The sequence below is a fragment of the Culex pipiens genome, chromosome 3, assembly GCF_016801865.2.
Source record: "Culex pipiens pallens isolate TS chromosome 3, TS_CPP_V2, whole genome shotgun sequence".
NCBI lineage: Eukaryota > Metazoa > Arthropoda > Insecta > Diptera > Culicidae > Culex > Culex pipiens.
In genome coordinates, this window is record NC_068939.1 from 12,679,777 (window position 1) to 12,704,510 (window position 24,734).

At 32.9% G+C, this 24,734-nt stretch overlaps 5 protein-coding genes across 6 annotated transcripts in view; 2 read left to right on the plus strand and 3 right to left on the minus strand.

Moving 5' to 3' along the window:
* The window catches only part of LOC120432597 (RNA-binding protein 1), a 454,616-nt gene that overhangs the window by 96,317 nt on the left and 333,565 nt on the right, over positions 1–24,734 (minus strand). The window lies entirely within an intron of this gene.
* Positions 1–24,734, minus strand: part of LOC120432616 (transcription factor SPT20 homolog) — a 189,431-nt gene that overhangs the window by 81,346 nt on the left and 83,351 nt on the right. The gene's annotated exons all lie outside the window — the stretch shown is intronic.
* On the plus strand, positions 1,890–2,636 carry LOC120432621 (uncharacterized). The gene is made up of 3 exons (XM_039597869.2): positions 1,890–2,057; positions 2,123–2,362; positions 2,426–2,636. The coding sequence occupies exons 1-3, from the start codon at positions 1,934–1,936 to the stop codon at positions 2,581–2,583; spliced, it is 522 nt and encodes a 173-aa protein (XP_039453803.1). The 5' UTR covers positions 1,890–1,933; the 3' UTR covers positions 2,584–2,636.
* Positions 3,035–4,021, plus strand: LOC120432619 (uncharacterized). Its single transcript, XM_039597867.2, has 3 exons — positions 3,035–3,237; positions 3,296–3,535; positions 3,590–4,021. Exons 1-3 carry the CDS (start codon positions 3,108–3,110, stop codon positions 3,760–3,762), a joined length of 543 nt encoding a protein of 180 aa, XP_039453801.1. The 5' UTR covers positions 3,035–3,107; the 3' UTR covers positions 3,763–4,021.
* LOC120432620 (uncharacterized) lies at positions 11,105–12,236 on the minus strand. Its single transcript, XM_039597868.2, has 4 exons — positions 11,962–12,236; positions 11,809–11,900; positions 11,608–11,755; positions 11,105–11,546 (listed from the first exon to the last, which is right to left on the minus strand). The coding sequence occupies exons 1-4, from the start codon at positions 12,089–12,091 to the stop codon at positions 11,377–11,379; spliced, it is 540 nt and encodes a 179-aa protein (XP_039453802.1). The 5' UTR covers positions 12,092–12,236; the 3' UTR covers positions 11,105–11,376.

Genomic DNA, 24,734 nt, shown 5'->3' on the forward strand with positions numbered 1-24,734 from the left:
ATTAAAATAAAACACATTATTCAATAGTATTTTTTTTCCTATATGGGTTAGGCCGATGCAAATATTTTTCAAAGTTTTTGACCCTCAGCTCTGGCCGGGGTCGAGAAGGGGGGGACAAAAAAATTAAAAAAATATAAATATTGAAATAACAAGCCATAGTGTTGGGTTGGTCCTTACCGGTCGTCGATAGCTCAGTGGGGGTTGGATCGGGGTTGTCCGGAGTGATTTGGGGCGCCTTTCTTCCTGGGAGGTTCCGTCCGTTAGGTGGGGTTTTTGGGGGTATTACGGGGTCCAAAAAACAACACGTACACACAGTTCACAATAAACACTCAGCTTACACAAACTACATTTATTTAAACTACAAAACTACATATATTAAACACAAAAAGAACAGATTAAAATCGGCCCACTTGGCCAGCTAATTCGCTGCTGTTCAGCTTTGGGGTTCGCACAATTATAAAATTAAAACTAATCATTGGCCGGGCCGGCCAGTCCGTTCCGCATATTGGTGCCCTCGATCGATCAGCTGGTCCAGCACACGCACACAGCGGCCGCCGCCGTGTGGATCGCGAGATGCACCGGTGAGTTGGGATGAGCTGCAGTTGGTGAGTTGTGAGATCGTCTGCGCTACCGTACTTGTAGACACATAGTTTCAGCATTTGCATGGAAAATTGTTTTAAAATGCATTTTACACTAGTTCAGAGAGAGATTTGACGAAAACAAAAATTTTGGCGAAAAAAACTAAACAATCGAAAATTTTCAAAACTTCAAGAGATATTTAAATCAACCCAATCATGCTAAAAATGATTCTAAACGCAGAGAAATGCATTTTAAATTGATTTCAGCTGATTGTACTTACATTTTTATTGAAATTTTGAAGTTTTTTAAAAAAATATTTTTTGCCCCCTAATTTTTCGGGCCAACTTTGAAGGGGGAGGGGACAAAAACTTTCAATAAAATTTTTGCGAGCCTTATAGAAGATTTAAGAATTTCATTAAATTTCCCATAAAACGACAAGTCTTTCGATTTTTGACAGTTCAGTTACGGAAGCGTTTTCAAAACTACGTGTTTCTTGGGACCACCCTGTTATTGAACACCTCGTTAAGCACCATCAATTTTTGAGTAAGTTACGCCAAATTTCCCGAGGAATCCGATAAAAATATTTTCAGACATAGGCTCTTTGGTCCAGACACCGTCAAAATGCCATTTAAAGTTTCATACGACTGTTTCAAGTGATTGACTGTTTTTTTCTGTACTCAAATTATTTTTCCTTGAAAGGCCCACTAATCACTTTCATTTGCGTCCAGGACAGCTAAAATCGGTTAAAATGTCGTCAAGTTAGGGTTTTTTGGAAAATCTTCCTACCCCTCTTCTGAATTGATAATGCTCCAAATAACATCACTTGTACCAAAAATTTGGGAAAATAATGCTTCCTTCTTGTTGCATTACATGGAAAAATATCGGGATCTCCGTATATTTCGGATAATATCCGTATTTTCGGAGCTCCGGATAGTATCCGGATAATTATCCGGATTTGGATATCCGGATATCCGGAGTCCGAAAATATCCGATCCGAAGTCCCAGCTCTATAGAGTACCTACATGTGTCTGCATTTAATGTTACATTAAATTCCATATAAAGTTGCATTTTTTATGACAGGCCTTCTACACCAAGCTGAATCTCTCCTTTGGTGCAGTGTTGTTGTAAACCTTTCAAAACAACCCCCAGATTCAGTTCTCACAAGTGATCGTTTCCTCATCAAGCATGTCAGCCTTCTTGGAAATGAATAAATTATCTGGAAGCTTCTCTATTCGTGGAACAAAAAGTAAGTGATGCTGCAGATGCACAACACACTGAATCTGCCTAGCTCGGGTTAGTTCTGTTAATGAAGTCATCTTAATAAGTCACTTTAAGCAAATTCAAACCATTCATAATGGAGCCATTTTTTAGGTTTTTCATCAAATTTCAAGGATATTTCATAGGAATTACTTGCATCTTCGGAAACATAATGTCGATGATAGATGCTCACTTCGTATTGCACTATCCTCATAAAGATTGTGAGTTGATGTGATTTCAAATATTTTTCTTCATTGACGAGTTAATTACGTTCAACACTTTACAGTTTTCGACTATCGGTACATGGGAAAAACTGCACTGTTTTTCAACCTGCTTTGGATTGCAGTAGGTATCGCTACGATTTACGGAGTTTACCAGAAAATACGTAAGTTTCTGTACCCCCTGGCCATTCTTTTCACACTGGATTTGTTCCTGCTAATCCTGCGAGACATCGTCGTCATCTGGATAGACCATCCGTGGGCTCACGTGAATCTGCTTTGGCCGTTTTCAGCTGTGCAAATTATTTGTAAGTTTTTTTGATAATTATTTCAAAATTAAAACAATCTAATCGTGTCTTAACAAATTTCAGATGCCTCCCTGCACGTCATGACCACCCTGGTAGCGTTGGGGAAGTTGATCGACCAAGAAACTTCAGCTCAATCGGGACCGAATTTCGTTCGGTTCAAGGTGGACCGGAACCGGAGCGAAGAGTTCGTCACGGAAGACAACGAAGTTTTGGCTGGGTGACTTTGAGGTTTATCTAAAGCAATTATTTTTTTATTCACACGAGATTGCTCTAAAAGATAATTAATAAATTTGATGATTAAGTAGAAAATGTGGTTTATGCCGTAACCGTAAACCTTCTGAATTCCATGCTTCTGATTAGAACGAGTAAATACTGGTCAGTCTCCTGATAAGGCTTCGACCAACTTTAAGCCAACTCTCTTTGTAGTGTAGAGTGTTGATCCCAACAAAAATCTTCCAGATGTTACCTTGAACATTCTAATGAGCGTAGTTGCGCTGGTCAGGTTGTTCCAGCACGAACCTCCAAAACAGTCCGTAATGGATTTCAGACGACTCAAAGCGGATCAGTGTTTCATAGTTTATAATAAATGCAGAACTTAAACCAAGCTTCTACTATAATCCAGTCTTGTTAATTAGAGCCAAGTGTAAGCTTCCAGCTTACCTGACCCCTTCCAACTGCTATCATTACATCGCTTTATCTTAACCAAACCGGTTGTGAACGATTCAGTGTGATTCAGAAGCTCAGAATGGATCGTTTTCTCCGCTTTTACATTAAATTTCTAGGCTATTCCATCGGAATCGCGTCGATTTTGGGAACATTTTTCATGACCCTGTCAATCTACAGTTATTCGGACTTTCACTTTCCGTTGGAAGAATGTAAGTCCTTGAATAGTATCTATATCAACAACTTAGTGGTCATCAACATTCATTGCAGTCTACGACTACCGCTTCATGGGAAGTTCTGCCCTGGTGTTTGGCGTAGCATGGCTTACAGCTAGTATCGCCCTGTTGTATGGAATCTACAAGGAAAAGCAACCCTACCTGTACCCGTTCGTCGCCATGTTCATGTTTGATCTGTTCCTGATGGTCACGCGGGATATTGCGATCTTCTGGATGAACCTTGCCTGGCATCATACGCCTTTGCTGAACGTGGCCGTACTTCCGGTGGTTTTGCGTAGGATCATCTCTCTTTCTTTCGATATTTGTAATAAGTGATTTATTCCCACAGTTACCTCTTTACACGTGGTGTTCAGCATGATTGTGCTGGGAAAGATGTTTGTGCGTGAATCCAATGTTACGTCTAACCAAGCTGAGCTTGTGGTTTTTAACGAGGAGATCCAGCAAGCCCCGTTGGCTGAAGGAGAAGCAGTTGACGATGATGTTGCACTGGTCGAGGACTAATACAAATTTAATATCAACTGTTGTCAACATTGTATACAGCCTAACATTTATCAAATATAGCGGAAGCGATTCTCCTTAAGCTTTTCCACTTTTTTTTTCCAATTTTGAACATCTACTCTCTTTTATGATGTTGAACATTTGCCGTGAATCATCGATACTCGGATTTTATTCGTATTTTTGTTATTTGGTCTAATTTTGGTTGATTCAAGAATTCATTTTGTGTCATTGGTTCTCCGATACACGTCTCCATACAAATTTAGCCGCTGTCCATACTGGTACGTAAATAGTCGATAGTCTGCATTTTTTTTTTAAATTCTGATTGATTCTGATTATGATTATGATTTTTGGAAAAGTTGTAGGTATTGATGTGGAGAACAAGAAGGCAAATTAGGTACACGCTTTTTTTGCCGATAACCAAATATAATTTTATTTAACAAAAATAAATTTCCCAAAATCAATATTTTAAGCAATATTTTATCAGTTAAAAGAAATATAATTTTTATTTGAGTTTTGGGGAATAAACCTGCAACTTTTCAAGTACGAACAAAAAATGCCGATGTTGCAAGGAATAAATCGATTCGACGTGTCATTCAATTAGACTTAGTTTTTTTTAAAGAAGATAGCTCGGCAACCATTCGTCAGATTATCAGTGACAAAAACTAAACATTTGTTAAAAATTTCGAGCTGTCCGAAATGTATTTTCCAAAATTTTTAATATTTATCCGTAAGTAGTGGTTTTCTACCTTTCCAAATATTAGAACAGATTTTAAAATTATGGAAAAAAAGTATTTTTCTTTTTTTATTTTTAGCACTGAAAATCTGAAAAATAAAAAAATAAGTCTTTTGAAAAATAAGTTCGCTTTGAAAATCATCATTCAATTAATAAGTTTTATTAACAAGGTTGTATCTCAGGAACTAATTGTCCAATTTTTTGAAGTCGATGACAAAAATTTAAGAAAATTTGTACAGCAACAACAAAAAACAATTTATTTCTATTTCAACAACCATAAATTAGGCCTAGAATAGTAATAATTCGAAAATAATTCATTTTAGTACTTTAACATTTATTTTTTCAAAAACATTTTTTTTCCAAAACCATAACTCAGATGTTTTTCAGTGTAAAGGCAGATACAATTTTTTTTTTAAGTTTTTGTTTCCAATTGCCCCTTCTCCCATACCCTATCAAAATCGGTACAAAAAATCATGGGGCAAAAAATATGTTTTCAAAAACTTCAAAATTTCAATCAAAGTTTAAGTGCATTCAGCTGAAATCAATACATTCTCCTGTGTTTAGAGACATTTTTAGCATATTTGAGATTATTCAAAAATCTGTAGAATTTATGAAAATTTTCGATTTTTTTTTTCGCTAAATTTTTTTTTTTCGTTAGGCCGTTGCAAATATTTTTTGAAGTTTATGTCCCTCGACTGTGACCAAAGTCGAGGGGGGGGGGGGGGGCAAAAAAAATAAAAAAGTATAAAAATTGAAATTACGAGCCATGGTTTCAACATTTTAATGGAAAAAAGTGTTTTAAATTGCATTATACACCTGTCCAGTTGTTTTGCCATCACTAGTTTCCAAAATATCTAAGTATTGACGAAAATGTTATTTTTTGCGAAAAATATAATTTTTGCGATGCTGTACATTGGAATTTCATAAAAATTCAAAACATTTTTAAACAAGCCCAAACATGCTAAATATCATTATCAATGCAGAAAAATGCATTTAAGATTGTTTTCAGTTGATTAGACTTCTATTTTCATAACATATTTTTTTGTCCCCTGGTTTTTCAGACCAATTTTGAAGAAGGGGGCGACATAAACTTTGAAAAATATTTGCAACGGCCTTACTGTACTTTAAAAATAAACAAAATTGTATTAAAAAAAAAAAGATTCAAATATGCTAAAAATGATTATTAACATAGAAAAATGCATTAAGAATTGTTTTCAGTCCATTTCAAGTGTATTTCCATTCATATTTCTCTATAAAAAAAATCATGAATGAACTTGAACTTTCTTTTTTAAAATATATATTAAATTAATTAGTTTAAGGTAATAACCTAACAATTAAAAAATATAATATAGTTAAACAGTGAACCAACTGTTAGCAAGATATCGTAACTTGACAAAATTTTAAATTGGCTTAAGACTTAAGACAAGGCATTTAGATTAGAAAAGGTAAGGTGAGTGAGAAAAAACGATAAACGGATTTGAAGTAGGAATTATAAAAAAAAAAGATAATTTGAATATTTTCCGGGAAAATTTCATCGAATTATTTTCTGTTGGGTTGTTGACATACTGAATCAAAAAACGCTTTTAGGTGAATTTATTTGATGTAAAAATCCAGTTTGGCAACCTTACACAAAAATATCTGTTGAATTGCTCGGAAAATGGTCAAAATTTCACTTTTCTGAAACTTCCCTTATGAAATCCTGCCTTATATTATGTAATCTATATACATGGATTTTAAGGGAGCTTTTCTTAAACACTTTCATTCTATCATTAGTACTAGAGCAATTCTCTGAGATTTCGGTCATTCGTTTTTTTTTGCATTTTTTAATCCGACTGAAACTTTTTTGGTGGCTTCGGTATGCCCAAAGAAGCCATTTTGCATCATTAGTTTGTCCATATCATTTTCCATACAAATTTGGCAGCTGGCCATAAAAAAATTATATGTGAAAATTCAAAAATCTGTATCTTTTGAAGGAATTTTTTGATCGATTTGGTGTCTTCGGCAAAGTTGTAGGTATGGATATGGACTACACTGAAAAAAAATGATACACGCTAAGAAAAATTTTGGTGATTTTTTATTTAACTTTTTGTCACTAATACTTGATTTGCAAAAAAAAAACTTTTTTTATTTTTTTTATTTTTTGATATGTTTTAGAGGACATACAATGCCAACTTTTCAGAAATTTCCAGGTTGTGCAAAAAATCTTTGAGCGAGTTATAATTTTTTTAATCAATACTGATTTTTTCAAAAAATCGAAAAATAAGTCGCAAAAATTTTTCAACTTCATTTTTCGATGTAAAATCAAATTTGCAATCAAAAAGTACTTTAGTGAAATTTTGATAAAGTGCACCGTTTTCAAATTAAATCCATTTTTAGGTGACTTTTTTGAAAATAGTCGCAGTTTTTCATTTTTTCAATTAGTGCACATGATTGCCCACATTTAAAAAAAATATTTTTGAAAAGCTGAGAAAATTCTCTACATTTTGCATTTTTGAACTTTGTTGATACGACCCTTAGTTGCTGAGATATTGCCATGCAAACGTTTAAAAACAAGAAAATTGATGTTTTCTATGTCTCTCCCAAAAAAATCATCATTTTCTAATGTCGATATCTCAGCAAGTAATTATCCGATTTTCAATTTTAAAAATATGAAACATTTGTGAAATTTTCCGATGTTTTCGAAAAAAATATTTTCAATTTTTTTAAACGAAGACTAACAATTCAAAAGGGCCAAACATTCAATATTACGCCCTTTTAAAATGTTAGTATTGGTTTAAAAATTTTGAAAATATTTTTTTCGAAAAGATCGGAAAATTTCACGAATGTTTCATGTTTTAACATTCAAAATCGGACTATTAGTTGCTGAGATATCGACATTAGAAAATGGTGTGTTGTTTGGGTGGGACTTGGAAAACATCAATTTTCTTGTTTTTTTTTTCAAAAATATTTTTTTCAAATGTGGGCAAACATGTGCACTAATTTTAAAATATGAAGCACTGCGACTATTTTCAAAAAAGTGACCTAAAAATGGATTTAACTTGAAAACGGTGCACTTTATCAAAATTTCACTAAAGTACTTTTTGATTGCAAATTTGATTTTACATCAAAAAATGAAGTTAAAAAATTTTTGCGACCAATTTTTCGTTTTTTTGAAAAAATCAGTAATGATTCAAAAATTCATAACTCGCTCAAAGATTTTTTGCACAACCTGGAAATTTCTGAAAAGTTGGCATTGTATGTCCTCTAAAACATATCAAAAAATAAAAAAAATTAAAAATAGTGTTTTTTTTGCAAATCAAGTTTTAGTGACAAAAAGTTAAATAAAAAATCACCAAAATTTTTTTTACCGTGTATCATTTTTTTTCAGTGTAGTCCATATCCATACCTACAACTTTGCCGAAGACACCAAATCGATCAAAAAATTCCTTCAAAAGATACAGATTTTTGAATTTTCACATATCATTTTTGTATGGCCAGCTGCCAAATTTGTATGGAAAATTATATGGCAAAACTATTGATGCAAAATGGCTTCTTTGGGCATACCAAAGGCACCAAAAAAGTTTCAGTCGGATTAAAAAATACAAAAATTAAAATTTAAGAAAAAAGACCGATTTCGTAGAGAATTGCTCACTAGTAAATGTTGTTATATTGATTTCAGTCCGGTCTAAACTTCGTCGCCGTCGTGCTAACTTGTCGTACGTTCATTTTGGGCCAAATTGAGTTAATGACGCCATTTTTTGCAGCTCAGAATGCCTCACCTTTTGACCTTCACAGATCCCCAAAACTCGATTTCAATCCTGAGATATTCAATAAAAACCAAAAAAACTCCGTGCATTTTTGTTACTTTTCATATGAAAGAAGTTTCAATTTTGCCGTGCTATCTTGACACAGCCTGAAAATTTATGTAAGTGCGACAATTGGCCAAAGGGATTTCAGATCAGAACGCGTTTGACACAAGTACGAGCTCGACTACCGTAAACAAATGTACAGTATGTAAAAAAAAGTATTTACACCCCTTGGGCACTATGCACATTTTGTGATGAAACTTGTAAACAATTTAATGTTGACATAAACCTAGTACTACGTTTTGTTCAGAAACTCATCCCGAACATTTTGCTACAAAAAGCTCATGAATTGATGATTTCTTTAAAAAGTTTTATAACAAATACTATTACAAAAATCAAAAAAGGTGCAAAAAAAGTTTGTACACCTTTCGAAAAATTAACATAAATAAAGTTATTTGTTGACAAATCACAATAAATCCAGTCTCCCAACTCCAAATAGGCATCCTTGACTGATTAAAAAAATAATTTGGATTGAATATAAAGTTTACTAATTACTTAGTATAAAAGTTTATATTCCCGGGAATTCCCGAAATTCAAGCGGAAGTATACATTTTCTTAAATTTTTGGAACTAATTTTTGAAATTGCTCTGAAAAAATAATAAATGAACAAACTCAAAATGATTTTGTTCAATTAAATGTCTTTTTTGGTTTATATATAATAATTCAGATTATCAGAAATTATGATATCAAAATTATTTCTGATAATATTAATTTTTGAAGCAACTGTGAATAGATCTTGCTTAATGAGTATTAAAGTATTACAATTAGGTTAGCTTTTAACAGATTGATGTTATTTCATCAAAACAATGTTAACTCCTTACCTCCAAATTAAAATTTAGAATTTTTACGTTTTTGTTTACCATGATCAAATGAGATGAAAATCGAATTTGTGCAAATAGAATTAATTCAATTGGTTGAATACCTAGTACTAAAGAAATTACAATTTGAGAAAAAGAATTATGGAGCACTGGTGCAACTACAGGTGTTAGAGGGTTAAATGTGAAAAAATAGAAGACTTTTTGTGGAATGATGTTAATTTATTGTATATTTTAAATCATGTTGCATAATAATACAAAAAATATCATTGAAAAATTACTTTCTATTGTTTGTTCTCAAAAAATGCAAAAACATATGCAAAGCTTGCTTCAAATATTTGAAAACATTGGGTTGTTTAGAGTAAAACCAACATTAAAAAGCTTTACCATTTGTTCAAGAGCTGATACCAGTATTTGTCATGAAAAACATAATTTCTGAATGTTTTTTTTTTTCTCATTTCAATAAACTGGTCACAGAGGCAAGTTTAAAATTTCTCTTTAAAAATACCAAAATACATTTTCTTGTAGTTGAATGATTTTTTACATGCAGTCGAGTTGTTAATTGATCTTCACACTTATTTAAACCATTAATGTTGATGTCCTATACAATTTTGTTGCATAATATTAATTAAAACCAACATTATAACAATTTTCAATAAATTTAAAATTTCCCGGGAATTCCCGGGATTTCCCGGGAAATTGGCTGAAAATTTCCCGTTTCCCGGGAAATTTGTAACCCCGGGAAATTGGACGCTCTATGCACATCCCAGCTCAGATGCTTGCACTCGATGTATGCAAATCCGTTCAGCAAATATCCGGAATTCCGTCCCGGAGAGCTGCTCTCTTGCCCCGATATTTTGCAGTGATGGCCAGCAGTGGCCGAACGTTGCCAGGGACCGCAACGGTCGGTTCGGTCGGTCCGGATGTTTAGCTATGTTAATCGAATTGCAATATAAATGGGCTATTTATGCGGGTGTTTGTATATTTTTGATTTGCCAACTAAGTAGAGTGAGGAGGGGGGGGGGGAGGGGTGGGGAATCCGCAGTAATCCGGATGATAAAGTGGGATTTTGCATGCATGCTTGTTTGTGTGTATGTGTGTGTGTGAGTTTTGCGAGAATGAAATCTGATTTCCCGGATGAGCGAGTTCATTACAGTGATTTGGTGGTATTTCGTGAATCGATCGTCAAACAAGTATGCACAAGATAAGTACATTAAGCGCATGATTGATTTGTGGCGGAGAGGGATTTGAAACGGATTATCGACTGTTTAAATTTAATTATTGGGAAAATTGACGCAAAACTTACTGTTATTGCTTTATACTGTTAGATGATTTCCCACATGAGTTTTAGAGATCACTTTGCGAAGAATTTATGAGAATTTAAAAGAAGCTTTGCACAGCAGACTGAAACCCAAGTTAAAAGTGGCACCACCAACGACCCCCAAAGTATAATTTATCGCAGCGCCAAGTCTCCCAGTGCTGGCAACTTTTGGGATAACGAAATTTGAATTGCATGAACGTTTTCGCTTCAGCAAACACTCGCAAAGTCGTCGTGTGAAGGGGGGGTGGAAAAGCCAACAAACTTTTCCATCTAAACCACCACTCCTTCCCGGGCTTATATGTGCTGCAATTGTTATTGTTTGCGAGAAAACTTTTTTGGTGGAAATATAAATAAAAGTGCCACTCAATGCGCGTACCCTTAAAAAACGGAGGTCTAGCTGGCAACCAAAACGACAGCTAGACGACAGAGTTTGCTGGCTGATTGTAATGTTTTCGTAAAGTTGATTATTGTGGCTGTCGAATTGTTGGTTACATGCTTAGAGGGAGGTGCTGAAATGTGTTTGGAGAAATTGCATTGTAATTTCAATTATGAATTTTTAAATTTATAAATTGGTAAGCAAAATTTGTTGTTTAAAGTTAGTAGATAATTGTAGGACGGGAACTAATGTATGTAAAAATTAAAATAATAAGAGTTTACTTGTTCATTACGCACCTCTATTTCACTATAAACTAACTGTGTGTCTCATACTGCAAAGTTCTAAGAAGCCGCCACAGAAATTTACAAACATTCCAGCACATGCGCAAAAATCAACTGCACTTGATTCATTTTTACATCAAAACATCCCACTTGGTCACTGATAACACCCCAAACAGCTGCGGCTTCATAATATTTCTACTGAAATCCATCCTCTTATCAGCTACAGTCAGCCTCTCTGGTTCAAGATCACTCCGTCACCAGTGACAGCTCGTCGCTGAGCTGTTCCTGCGGATCGAACTCGCTCGGCCGGTTCTCCGTCTTGAACCGCACAAAGTTGGTGCCCCTCATGGCCAGCGGATCCTGCTCGAACAGTTTACCCATGGCCACCAGGCTCAGCATGATGTGCAGGGTGATGTCTGAAAGTTTGATGTGTTTTATAATTTTGTTCGATGGTTTTAGAAATTCAGGGAAACTTACAAAGGGCAACGAATCCAGCGACTGGATTCAGCAGGATGATTTCGTACCAGGGTCGATTCGTCCAGACCGACACAATATCTCGCAGAAACATTAGGAACAAATCCAGCATGTACATGATCGCAAAGGGATACAGATATACTTTTACTTCCTGCAATTTCAGTATGTCAATTTGATTACTAGAAACTTACTCAAAATTCTTACCTTGATGATTCCGTAAAGCATGGATACTCCAACGGCAAGCCAGCATGCTCCAAACACCAGTGCCGAACTTCCCATAAATCGGTAGTTGTAGACTAAAACAATACCAAACGCATTACTTAACCCTCCAAACCAAACCTCAAAACTCAAAATTACACTCTTCCAGCGGGTAATGCATATCGTTGTTCTGATAAATGACCACTGTTGCCAAAATCGACGCCAGAATGCACACCACGGCCATGGTGTAGCCCTGGAATTTGATGTAGAAGCGCAGGTATCCCTCCATCGTGTGTCCGGACTATGCAAATCACCAACGCGCGCTGCTGCCGAGTACGAAACACGTCTTCAACCGGTTCGATTGAGTGGTTTAATTAGACTGCTTTTGGTGAGCAATGTGCACAGTTAACTGAGAGATCTGTTTACACTCGTGCTCTTAGTTCTAAGCCAGCGCAAGGAAGAGTGAGGTTGGTTTTTTTTTTCATGGAATTGATAAGTTTGAGAAGCTTGTCACAACAAGACTAATCCACTTTGAAAGTTGATGCTTAACTCGCATTGCTTTTTTTTTTTTTGAGAACTTTAAATTGTATTATTATATTAGCACACAGTAACAGGTTTGATTACCTATTTTATTTTAATTATTTTTAAGGGGTTACATACATGTAAATCGGCAAAAATGTCAGAGGTTGGTTTGAGCACAAACTTTAATTTTTTTTTAATCTGTTTGCAGGACATTAAAATGTTCATTTTCAACTATCATCAAAATAAATTTGAATACATTTGGTTGTATAATTGCCGAGATACAGCTATATGAAGTTAGCATTTTCAAAAAACGGGTGCCACGATATCTCAACACTGCCTTGACCAAATCGGCTCAAAATTTTGGTGAAGGCTCATTAAACCAGTTCCGTTTTCCAGATTTTCAAAAAGTTTATTTTTAAAAAAGAAAAATATTTTTATGTTTTTCATATAAAAAATCGAAATTTCTTAAAATACAAAATTTAAAAATCGGACTTCGTCATGCACACGGGATATGTCTTGCGAGTCTTCACCCTAAATATCAGCTAATTTGGTCCATCCCATCTCGAGATATCATGGCGCTCGCAAAGTTTGACAGTTCGCTTTGCGCATGGCAAAATTTTCAGCTTAAATCTGCTGTAACTTACTTTAATCATGAAATATCTTCATGAAACATTCAGGAGTGATTAAAAATCATCTTTTCAGTTGATTTGAAATTTTTTCTGTAATATGAAATTTTGTGATTTTCTACATGTATGTAACCCCTTAAATAGCTTTGACCTTGAAATTCCATAATTAGAGCTTAGTGAGCAATACACAGCAAGGCCGTAATTTTCATAATTGAAGGAGGCAAAAACTTTAAATTACAAGCCATGTGTTAAACATTTGAATGCAAAATAAAACTGTTTTGAAATACATTTTACACAAGTCTAGCTGTCTTGGTATCATTAATTTTTAAAATATGTAAGCATTGACGATTTTTTTTCGCGAAATAGACTCATATAAGATTTTAAAAATATGTGCAACCGCCTAAGCTACTTCAAGTAGTTAAAATAATAAAATTGGAACAAATAATTAATATAATAAGAGCATTTTTTTTAATGTTATTCTTGCAAATTAAATTTTACATTTTAAAATCAATTTAAAAAAATTCGTGACGTGTAATTTTTCCGATCATTTAAAAAAAATACATATTTTTGAAAGCTGACCAAAAAATTACATTTTTATGACCGCTTGAATATTTAACAAAACATAAAAAGTCGGTTAGGATTAATTCTTTCATTCGATTGTTTGTGATAACAAGTTGTTAAACTCATCTTTTTTTCTTTTTTTCAGATCATTAACTACGGCTGAGTGATTCTCAAGAATTTCGCATTTTTTTCGAGATTTTCAATTTTGTATTTTGTTTTATTTGGATGAAATAAGCCATTTTGCATCAGTATTTGCACAGAAAAAAAATCATGGTAATATTACATCTGGGAAGGGGCACATCTTTTATGTCTGAAAAAATGTGTAATTTTACCTCTGGAAATGTGTAATTTTACCACTTTTCTGGTGTAATGTCACTTTTTCAGTCTAAATTGAGGTAAAATTACATCATAAAAGAGGTAATATTGAACCTTCCAAAATTACAGCTTCCAATTTACATTATTTTTTACTGTGTGGCAAATGTCATGCAAATTGGGCAATATTCGAAAAAAAGGTATCTAGAGAACGGCATTTTTTGATCGATTTGGTGTCTTTCGCAAACTTGTAAATGAATTTTAAAACTTTTTCTTATTTCCGGATGTTTTTGATTTGTTTTAGGGGACTATTAAAGACGGCATGCTCTAGAGATAAGGATGGTGCAAAATCTGGTACCGGAGAAAAAAACGGATTTTTGGAAAGAAAATCAAAACTTAAAAAAAAATAGCAAATCAAATTTCCATTCGAAATTTTTCTGCAATTTTAAAATATTTGATGAAAAAAGCATCCTCGCAAAACATTTTTATTGGAAAGCTGAGAAAATTTCCTATATTTCTTTTATACTCTGTTGATCTGCCAGCTGGTTGAAATATAGCCTGTTAAAGTTCACTTATTTTTTGAAAAAAAAAAATGTTTTTCTTAATATACTTAGGTTAATTTCATTTTTCACAAAAATATCATTTAAATCAATGGCCATCCAATACGATTCATTTTAAACAGTTTACAATCGCTTGATTTTTAAACTGAATTCGACACGTTAATGATTTTTTTAAGTTTCCTTAACTGTTGGGAATATTTTGAAGGACATTTAAGATTATTAAACAAAAAAAATATTGACCTGAATAAATATTGTGTTTTAATCATTTTTAATCAATAAACAAGTTTAAATCATATAATTAATTTCAAATGCTATTGGTACATGTTTTGTTTTTGATATTAAATTATAGGTTGATTTTTGATACATCTATTTTGTACTAAGCTTGCTGGGATTCCTATCTAGATAGTACAAGAGAGCACATGGGTTTGAAATGAAATTTTGTCCATAAATTCCCTGCGTTAAAATATGATTTCTTGATTTCTTTTTTGATAATCACCCGACCTAATACAGTTTTTATTTATTTTGAATTGAACATGTCCGAAAAAGATCAGTTTTTGTAATTTAAAATAACTTTGAGAAGGCAAAAAAAAATGTAAGCTGATAAAATTTAAAAGAACTTTGAGAAGGAAAACAAATATTGTGTGCTTTCAAAATTTCCTGCAATTTGCTATCTTGTTCATCTGGTTGCTGAGTTTTTAAATTTTGTATAAACTTAGTTTTTTTCAGTACCACCTAATTAGCTATCATATTTCAACACGCCATATCTCGGAAACTATTGGCTCGATTATCAAGAGTTAAAGAAATTTAACTTTAATGATATTATTACAATAAAAAAAAACAAAAGCTAACATAACAAAATCTTCTTTTTCTTAGAAACTTATCTTACACTAGACCATTCATACATTTTTTTTCCCGTACCAACATGTTTTCGCAGAAATTCAATTTCCTGTTTCCAATCCAATTCAAACACATAAAATCTATTCATGATTTACGACCGATTCGTCAGTTCTTTCGAATCCTACAAAAAAAAAGCACCCATGGTGAACGTGACAAACGAATGGTTACACACGTACAAACAAACAGCAAAAATTCCCAGCGTCAACGCAAAAGCTCATCCTTTTGACGCTTTCGTCTACACTCATGTGAGTGTGTGTTTGTGCGTTTTGTGTCTCCATAATATATTTGCTTTCCTCCTTCCCCTCCTCCAATGCTCTCCGCCTTTCTTCTAAGTCTCGTTAACATCCTGTTGACATATGGCGTGTGTCACTTTCGAAGCTTCCTAGCTGCCAAAAAGGGCTTAGACGCGAAGCTTTCTACCGCCATTCTCGTTCGTGCGCGCTCTTGACACGTGGATGTGAATGAACAACCAAAGATGTGCAAAATGGTTTGATTTTTGGGAAACTGATTTTTGAATGTTAAAATTAAACCTTTTTATGTTGTCATGTTTACTTATATAATTTCAAGCTTTCTGTTCTACTTTCAACTTTCCTCCATCATTTTTCATAAGCAATCAAATAAATTATTGCTTTGACACAAAACAAGCAACGCTCAGCTGTCCATAAATCATTCAAAGTGCCTCAAACGATTTACTGAACTGCCGTCCTTGATTCTTCTGCAAACTTTTGCCCCCACCCCCCCCTCGTTCCTTTATAGTGTGATCTCCCACACTGGAGGGATGAAAAGCTGAAAAATCAATGAGCTTATAAAGCTGTAACCATTCCCTGCGTTGAAACAAAAAAAAAGAAGAAAAACTCAAACACACAACAGAACAAGTTTTTCCACTCCAGTTTTATGTGCTCGGGTTTGGGACTCTCTCACGTACAAAAACACACGCACGCACTCACACAAACAGCAAAAAGGGTGTCACTGATGCTTGCTTGCTGTACAGATTTATCATCGCGCGCTGGCCGTGTTTAACTTTGTTTGTATGTCTGTGTGTGTGTGACAGTCACATATTTAACCAGGATCGTAACGCAGCAAGAAGAGGCTCGAACAATTCTTCAACATTTGAATAGACTTTCTTTGTGTTTAGGAGGGTGATGAATGTGTTCTTTTGATGTTTACTGTTGATTCATAATTTAATGTACAAACTTTGGGTGAATATAGTTAAACGTGTATTTTTTTCTATTTTATCATTTTCTCAAAATAACATATTCTTCTGCGGACTAAACAAAATAAATTACATTTTCAATACTAAAAATAATATTCTTAAAAGAGTCAAAGCTAATGTGTTAACTTTTCAAAAACATTCACATAAGGCTAGTACAAATTTAATTTAAAGTTTTTGTCCTCATGGAAACTAAATTACAAATGAAAATGATGAATACAATCAGTTTTAAAAGTTTTTCCAATTAGTATTTAAATTGTTGGCAATTTTTGCCTCCTGATTGTTGAAGAAATCAGTAACAACATTTCAAAAGGGCGAAACCTACGATCATGCCATTTCGGGAAAATCAACATTCAAAATTTTGCAATTCCGATCAATTCCTATTTCCACAAAAAAGCATGAAAACCATCAATTTTGTCAAAACGTAATAGAAATTAGCAATAATTTCATCATAGAGAGCAATTTGAAATTAATTAAGGTATTTTTGCTATTAAAAATTGAGAAAAACAAATTACGCCTTTTTGAAGAGCGTGCCTCCATTTTCGCCCCACCGTATTCGCCACCCACTCAACCAAAACAACGGTTTAGCCCGTCAGGTTACGCCGCAAAGCAAAAGTAAACAACAGATTCGCCCTTTTGATTTTTGTTCATTTTTCGGGTTTTTAAAGAAAAAAGGGGTGAAACAACTATTTTATCATTGTGAAACGTTACAGTCAGTGATAATATAGTGATATTTGCAACCTCAGTGATAAAAAAAATTGGTCTAGAAAGCCTTCAGAAGGAGTCCGATTCAGGCCAAGAATCGTTGGGCCAGGATACACCGAAAGTAGCAAGTTGGTTTGACGATGTGGTCTATATTGAAGTGACGTTCCTTGGGGTGTCCCCGCCGGAAGTGGGAGACATGGCACCTGACGACTAGGCCACCCCGCGACACCATCCTGCCTTCTCTATCTTTGCATAGCTTCAATGGTTACGGAGGCGATGATTGTGTACGGCATTCCTCCTAAACCTCCCTACACTAACTTTTTGTCCTGCAACTGCTAGACCCAGAATCCCCGGATGTTCCAAGAACCGGTAAATTATGGACCTTCATATCTAGATTGTGAATCCAGACCAGATCCGATACTACAATAATTGAAATTAAAAAGTTATGTATTTAGGATCATACAAATCTGTGTTTGTTGTGGAATTGTGGTCAGAGACATCAGAAACATACATTTTGATCCATTTTGAGGATTGTCAGGTTAAAATTCACTAAATTATAACGAAAATTTGGTGTTTCTAAATATACGTCGGAACTTGCAGAAAACACTACATTCGCCCCTCGTGATTGGATGAAAACACAAGGGCGGAAACTCAATTTGGTTTGTTTTGATTGATGTTGTTGATTAGCCCTTTTGTTTTTTGCTTGTAAAACTACGTATTTTCGGAATTTTGTGATGATGGAGGGTGTTTTAGGATCAGTTTTGTTCGCTTTATATGATTCTGACAAAAACTCAGTTTGTTTACATCTGAGGGTTTCGCCCTATTGAAAAGTTGTTACTGAAATGTTGTTTTAAAAACTTGAAGTAAACTTAGCAATGGTCTAATTTATAAATTTTCAAGATAATATTTCGCTACAAAAAGATAAAACCACAATTCTGTTTATTATTTTTTGTCTTTCCACTTTTTTGATTATAATTGAGGTTTAGATTAAAAAAAAAAATTTTGTTTTTGTTTTTGTTTTTGTTTTTGTTTTTGTTTTTGTTTTTGTTTTTGTTTTTGTTTTTGTTTTTGTTTTTGTTTTTGTTTTTGTTTTTGTTTTTGTTTTTGTTTTTGTTTTTGTTTTTGTTTTTGTTTTTGTTTTTGTTTTTGTTTTTGTTTTTGTTTTTGTTTTTGTTTTTGTTTTTGTTTTTGTTTTTGTTTTTGTTTTTGTTTTTGTTTTTGTTTTTGTTTTTGTTTTTGTTTTTGTTTTTGTTTTTGTTTTTGTTTTTGTTTTTGTTTTTGTTTTTGTTTTTGTTTTTGTTTTTGTTTTTGTTTTTGTTTTTGTTTTTGTTTTTGTTTTTGTTTTTGTTTTTGTTTTTGTTTTTGTTTTTGTTTTTGTTTTTGTTTTTGTTTTTGTTTTTGTTTTTGTTTTTGTTTTTGTTTTTGTTTTTGTTTTTGTTTTTGTTTCTTGTTTTTGTTTTTGTTTTTGTTTTTGTTTTTGTTTTTGTTTTTGTTTTTGTTTTTGTTTTTGTTTTTGTTTTTGTTTTTGTTTTTGTTTTTGTTTTTGTTTTTGTTTTGTTTTTGTTTTTGTTTTTGTTTTTGTTTTTGTTTTTGTTTTTGTTTTTGTTTTTGTTTTTGTTTTTGTTTTTGTTTTTGTTTTTGTTTTTGTTTTTGTTTTTGTTTTTGTTTTTGTTTTTGTTTTTGTTTTTGTTTTTGTTTTTGTTTTTGTTTTTGTTTTTGTTTTTGTTTTTGTTTTTGTTTTTGTTTTTGTTTTTGTTTTTGTTTTTGTTTTTGTTTTTGTTTTTGTTTTTGTTTTTGTTTTTGTTTTTGTTTTTGTTTTTGTTTTTGTTTTTGTTTTTGTTTTTGTTTTTGTTTTTGTTTTTGTTTTTGTTTTTGTTTTTGTTTTTGTTTTTGTTTTTGTTTTTGTTTTTGTTTTTGTTTTTGTTTTTGTTTTTGTTTTTGTTTTTGTTTTTGTTTTTGTTTTTGTTTTTGTTTTTGTTTTTGTTTTTGTTTTTGTTTTTGTTTTTGTTTTTGTTTTTGTTTTTGTTTTTGTTTTTGTTTTTGTTTTTGTTTTTGTTTTTGTTTTTGTTTTTGTTTTTGTTTTTGTTTTTGTTTTTGTTTTTGTTTTTGTTTTTGTTTTTGTTTTTGTTTTTGTTTTTGTTTTTGTTTTTGTTTTTGTTTTTGTTTTTGTTTTTGTTTTTGTTTTTGTTTTTGTTTTTGTTTTTGTTTTTGTTTTTGTTTTTGTTTTTGTTTTTGTTTTTGTTTTTGTTTTTGTTTTTGTTTTTGTTTTTGTTTTTGTTTTTGTTTTTGTTTTTGTTTTTGTTTTTGTTTTTGTTTTTTAATGTTTTAATGTTTTAATGTTTTAATGTTTTAATGTTTTAATGTTTTAATGTTTTAATGTTTTAATGTTTTAATGTTTTAATGTTTTAATGTTTTAATGTTTTAATGTTTTAATGTTTTAATGTTTTAATGTTTTAATGTTTTAATGTTTTAATGTTTTAATGTTTTAATGTTTTAATGTTTTAATGTTTTAATGTTTTAATGTTTTAATGTTTTAATGTTTTAATGTTTTAATGTTTTAATGTTTTAATGTTTTAATGTTTTAATGTTTTAATGTTTTAATGTTTTAATGTTTTAATGTTTTAATGTTTTAATGTTTTAATGTTTTAATGTTTTAATGTTTTAATGTTTTAATGTTTTAATGTTTTAATGTTTTAATGTTTTAATGTTTTAATGTTTTAATGTTTTAATGTTTTAATGTTTTAATGTTTTAATGTTTTAATGTTTTAATGTTTTAATGTTTTAATGTTTTAATGTTTTAATGTTTTAATGTTTTAATGTTTTAATGTTTTAATGTTTTAATGTTTTAATGTTTTAATGTTTTAATGTTTTAATGTTTTAATGTTTTAATGTTTTAATGTTTTAATGTTTTAATGTTTTAATGTTTTAATGTTTTAATGTTTTAATGTTTTAATGTTTTAATGTTTTAATGTTTTAATGTTTTAATGTTTTAATGTTTTAATGTTTTAATGTTTTGCTGAAAGCTGAACGATTTACTGAATGTTTCTGAAATAGTCAATCCCTGTTAGAGTCTATATGCTCGACAAAACTGAAAAACACAAAAAAACTCCCACAAAAGTTGATTACGAAAGTAAAACACCAACTTTGGATCCACGTTCCGTTCCTCCCCGCGAAAACATTCCTGTTGTTTTCATTTCAAAAGTGGCCCGTCACAGGGAGTGGGGCCAAAGCGTCCATAAATCAAAAATTCTAACCTCGTGTCCCATCCCAAGGGTACCGTTTTCCGTTGTTTATTTTTAAGTGAAAAGTTTTCGTCGTCGCGTCGGTCGAACGCTCGGTCGCACGCGGTCGTATCGAGCTCAAATTTTTGGTCCGGCGAATAAATGCGATGACCCTTATTAATTTCCACGCCTCATACGATAGCGATGATGGTGACGGTGGGAACGAGTTGCACTTTCGGGAGAGCAAAATTGCGGTCGTTTTGAAGCAATGTCCCATTGACAGCAGTGCTGCCAGCCAATTAGCGTAAAACTAATTGATGGTCGTAATTGAACGATAAGTTGCTGCTCAAATCTGTCATTGCGTTGATTTTCAACAGTGGATTGCATATTTTTAGGTCTTAACATAATGAATTTAAACGACGATACCAAATACCAAAGGATGGTTATCGATTTGCTTGTAGCGTGACCTTAATAGGTACTCTACACGCAATACTTGTCGAACTCATTAACTCCGTTTAATACAAAACGGCCTGTTGAAGGGATTCATTCAGTTTGCTGTTTTTTGCTGCTCATTCCACCACCACCCAGCAATTCAATTACAGCAACCGTTCGCCGTTTGGGTGCTAATTGAAGCAATTAATTATGGTCTCGTTTGGGGGGGTTATCAGGAAAGGGGGAACCACAGGAAGCGGAGGAGACCAATTTGTTTTCGGACACACCTTTAATCCTTCGGTGCACCCACACTGCTGTAGACCTTTATTTTTTGCCCACTCATCCAATTTTATTTACCGAATAAATCATTCAAATTATCTGGCTGCGTTCAACCGATTGGACGGAAACCAGGAAGAGTGGCCAATCTATTATGCGGAATCCTTACTATTTAATTTCAATTAGTTTTTTCATTATGGTTCGTCCTTTGGCTTTCACACTCAGTAACAAATACCTGCCGAGTTTTTGTTCTTTGTCGTGCTCTTTAAATTTTCCTAATCAAAAATTTTACTTAAAAATAATTGCGTTTCATTTAAATTCAGCCAATTTTGGCTGCCATCTGAGTAGAGATTTCACTTTTTGGAGCTTCAAAATGCTTTAAATTTTGGATCTAATTTTTCTTTTCAAACTGGAACATACCCTTTATTAAGAGCAATGCCTGACCGACCAAAATCCAAGGTTTAATTAATTTACCTGAAATTTATATGATAAAAGTTTCCAAAAATTATAATAGTTACGGGCAGGGCTGCGGAGTCGAGTCATATTTCAAACGACTCCGACTCCGACTCCAACTCCGGGCTACCAACTCTAGACGACTTTGACTCCGACTCCAGCTTTCAACAAATTGTTGGCTCCGACTCCACATATTTTTAAATATTTCAAAAGTTAGTTAACTATTAATTTGAAAACATTGATAAATAGGATTATTCAAGTACCCTGAAATGTTATGTTTTTCTCAAGGAAAATAAATTCGAATCACAAAACGGAAAAAAAAAGTTTCTAGGTTGCAAAATGTCCAGTTTTAAAGAACAATTTTGTAAGTAAATTTGGATTTTTTTTCTTAACCTCTAATTTACATTTAATTCATTGAAAGCTAATAAATTTAAATATTTAATTGTTATTTTTTGAAAGAATCAAAACCAAGCCTTAATGATCGATTTAACATAAAAATTCAATTTGCTCACTTTATAAGAAGCACAGTGACTATGAATGTAACCTTGGTTTTTTAAATACCAATTTAAAACAAAACTAGTTTTTAAAGCTGAGTAATTCTCGCTGAAAGTGGACCACTATTTACACAAGGTGCTCAAAAATCAAAAGCAATGTACTTTTCCAATAGCCCCCACCAAGTTATGAATGAAACCATGTTTGGTTGGTTAAATTTTTCCTCACCTCGGCGCCACGAAGCTAAAACATTTTTTTAAATTGGTATTTTTGTGACTTAGACGCGTCCACAAAATTGCTCATAACTTTGCAAAACTTCAACGAACCCTTGATGTTTAGGGGTGTTTTGGAAAGGAAATGAGCAGAGCTTTCGAATGCACTTGTCAGAAAAATACCGTTCCATACATTTTTTAGCCACAAAACACCAATGTATTTTTAAAAGTCATTTTTGAAGGCCGGCGCCCCGCTTTATCGAAAAACTGACAAATCCATTCGAAAGCTGAGACGATTTCACATAAAGGACCAATAAATCTAAGGTGTATGTTCCTCCTATCTTTTTTAATCTAATTTTGATTCTGCGAGCGCAGCGCTCCGTTCGCATTTCGGGCACCCAAAATGTTGCAATTTGCTTGCCCCATTTTAAGGTTTTGTCAAAAAATATAGGTGCTCACTTTTTAAATGATAGTTTATTGTCCAAGGATCAAAATGCACTTTCGATAATTGACCAATATTTATGTTTTTGGGTTCTTCCAGGCAATTTAATGTCGAAAAATTGTTTTTTTACTTTTTTTTTTGTAAAATGCTCACTTACAATTGGGTGGACTTTTTTTCAGTAGAACTAATGAATGTAGCATGTAGGAAATTTCACCACGAACATTTTTCTCTAAAAGAAAACGTAATTTCGATACTCCAGTGCCAAGATATTTTAGTTTAAGTGAGAAAAAAAGTGCCAATTTTACAAATTTCTCAGAATTAACAAGCACGGTCTATTATTTATATGCGGCATATGTTTTGGAGGCCAGAGTATGGTTTCTTATAGTTATTTTGGTCGCTGAATTCGGATCTGGAATCAAAATTTAGATAAGCAGTGAACAGTGATATTTTAGCCACGCTCAAATATTATTTGCATGTATTCCCCATAGCCTCTTAGGGATCGGCAGCCGAAGCCGCTAACCACCACGAGGCCTCTCAAAACAATCAGAAGTTGAAAAAAACAATCTCCATAAAATAATCCGTTATTAAAATATCAATTAAAGGTGAGCGAAAGATGAAATATGACCGAATTCACTAGCGATTAAAACTACAGCATATTACCGCAAATAACTTTTGGGCGTGGCTCCAAATTTAACTGTTAATCTGAAATTTGATTCCAGATCCGAATTGAGCGACCAAAATAACTATAAGAAACCATACTCTGGCCTCCAAAACATATGCCGCATGTAAATAATAGACCGTGCTTGTTAATTCTGAGAAATTTGTAAAATTGGCACTTTTTTTTCTCACTTAAACTAAAATATCTTGGCACTGGAGTATCGAAATTACGTTTTCCTTTAGAGAAAAATTTCCGTGGTGAAATTTCCTACATACTGCATTCATTAGTTCTACTGAAAAAAGTCCAAAGTAAAAAAAAACAAATTTTCGACATCAAATTGCCTAGAAGAACCCAAAAACATAAATATTGGTCAATTATCGAAAGTGCATTTTGATCCTTGGACAATAAACTATCATTTAAAAAGTGAGCACCTATATTTTTTGACAAAACCTTAAAATGGGGCAAGCAAATTGCAACATTTTGGGTGCCCGAAATGCGAACGGAGCGCTGCGCTCGCAGAATCAAAATTAGATTAAAAAAGATAGGAGGAACATACACCTTAGATTTATTGGTCCTTTATGTGAAATCGTCTCAGCTTTCGAATGTATTTGTCAGTTTTTCGATAAAGCGGGGCGCCGGCCTTCAAAAATGACTTTTAAAAATACATTGGTGTTTTGTGGCTAAAAAATGTATGGAACGGTATTTTTCTGACAAGTGCATTCGAAAGCTCTGCTCATTTCCTTTCCAAAACACCCCTAAACATTAAGGGTTCGTTGAAGTTTTGCAAAGTTATGAGCAATTTTGTGGACGCGTCTAAGTCACAAAAATACCAATTTAAAAAAATGTTTTAGCTTCGTGGCGCCGAGGTGAGGAAAAATTTAACCAACCAAACATGGTTTCATTCATTACTTGGTGGGGGCTATTGGAAAAGTACATTGCTTTTGATTTTTGAGCACCTTGTGTAAATAGTGGTCCACTTTCAGCGAGAATTACTCAGCTTCATTGATTTTTTTTTACTATGCACATGAACATTACGCCACACAGAAAACAATTATGGTGATATTCATCAGGGAATGATGAAAGATTTTGTGTCAAAAAAAAAAGTTTAATAACGTCATGATTCGAAACCCGGACAGTTAGTAGCATATCAGTTTTTTTATAGCTCGCAAAAAACATGTAATAAGTTGGAAATGTAGAAATATCATCAGGATGTAGTATAAATAATCAATTTTAAGAGAATGCATTCAAAATATGTCTTTATTAACCATTTTTCATCACAATTTTAAAATTAGAATGACTTATTGTGCTTCGATTCCCGGACACTGATAAAAGCTGATTCGAAATCTGGACACT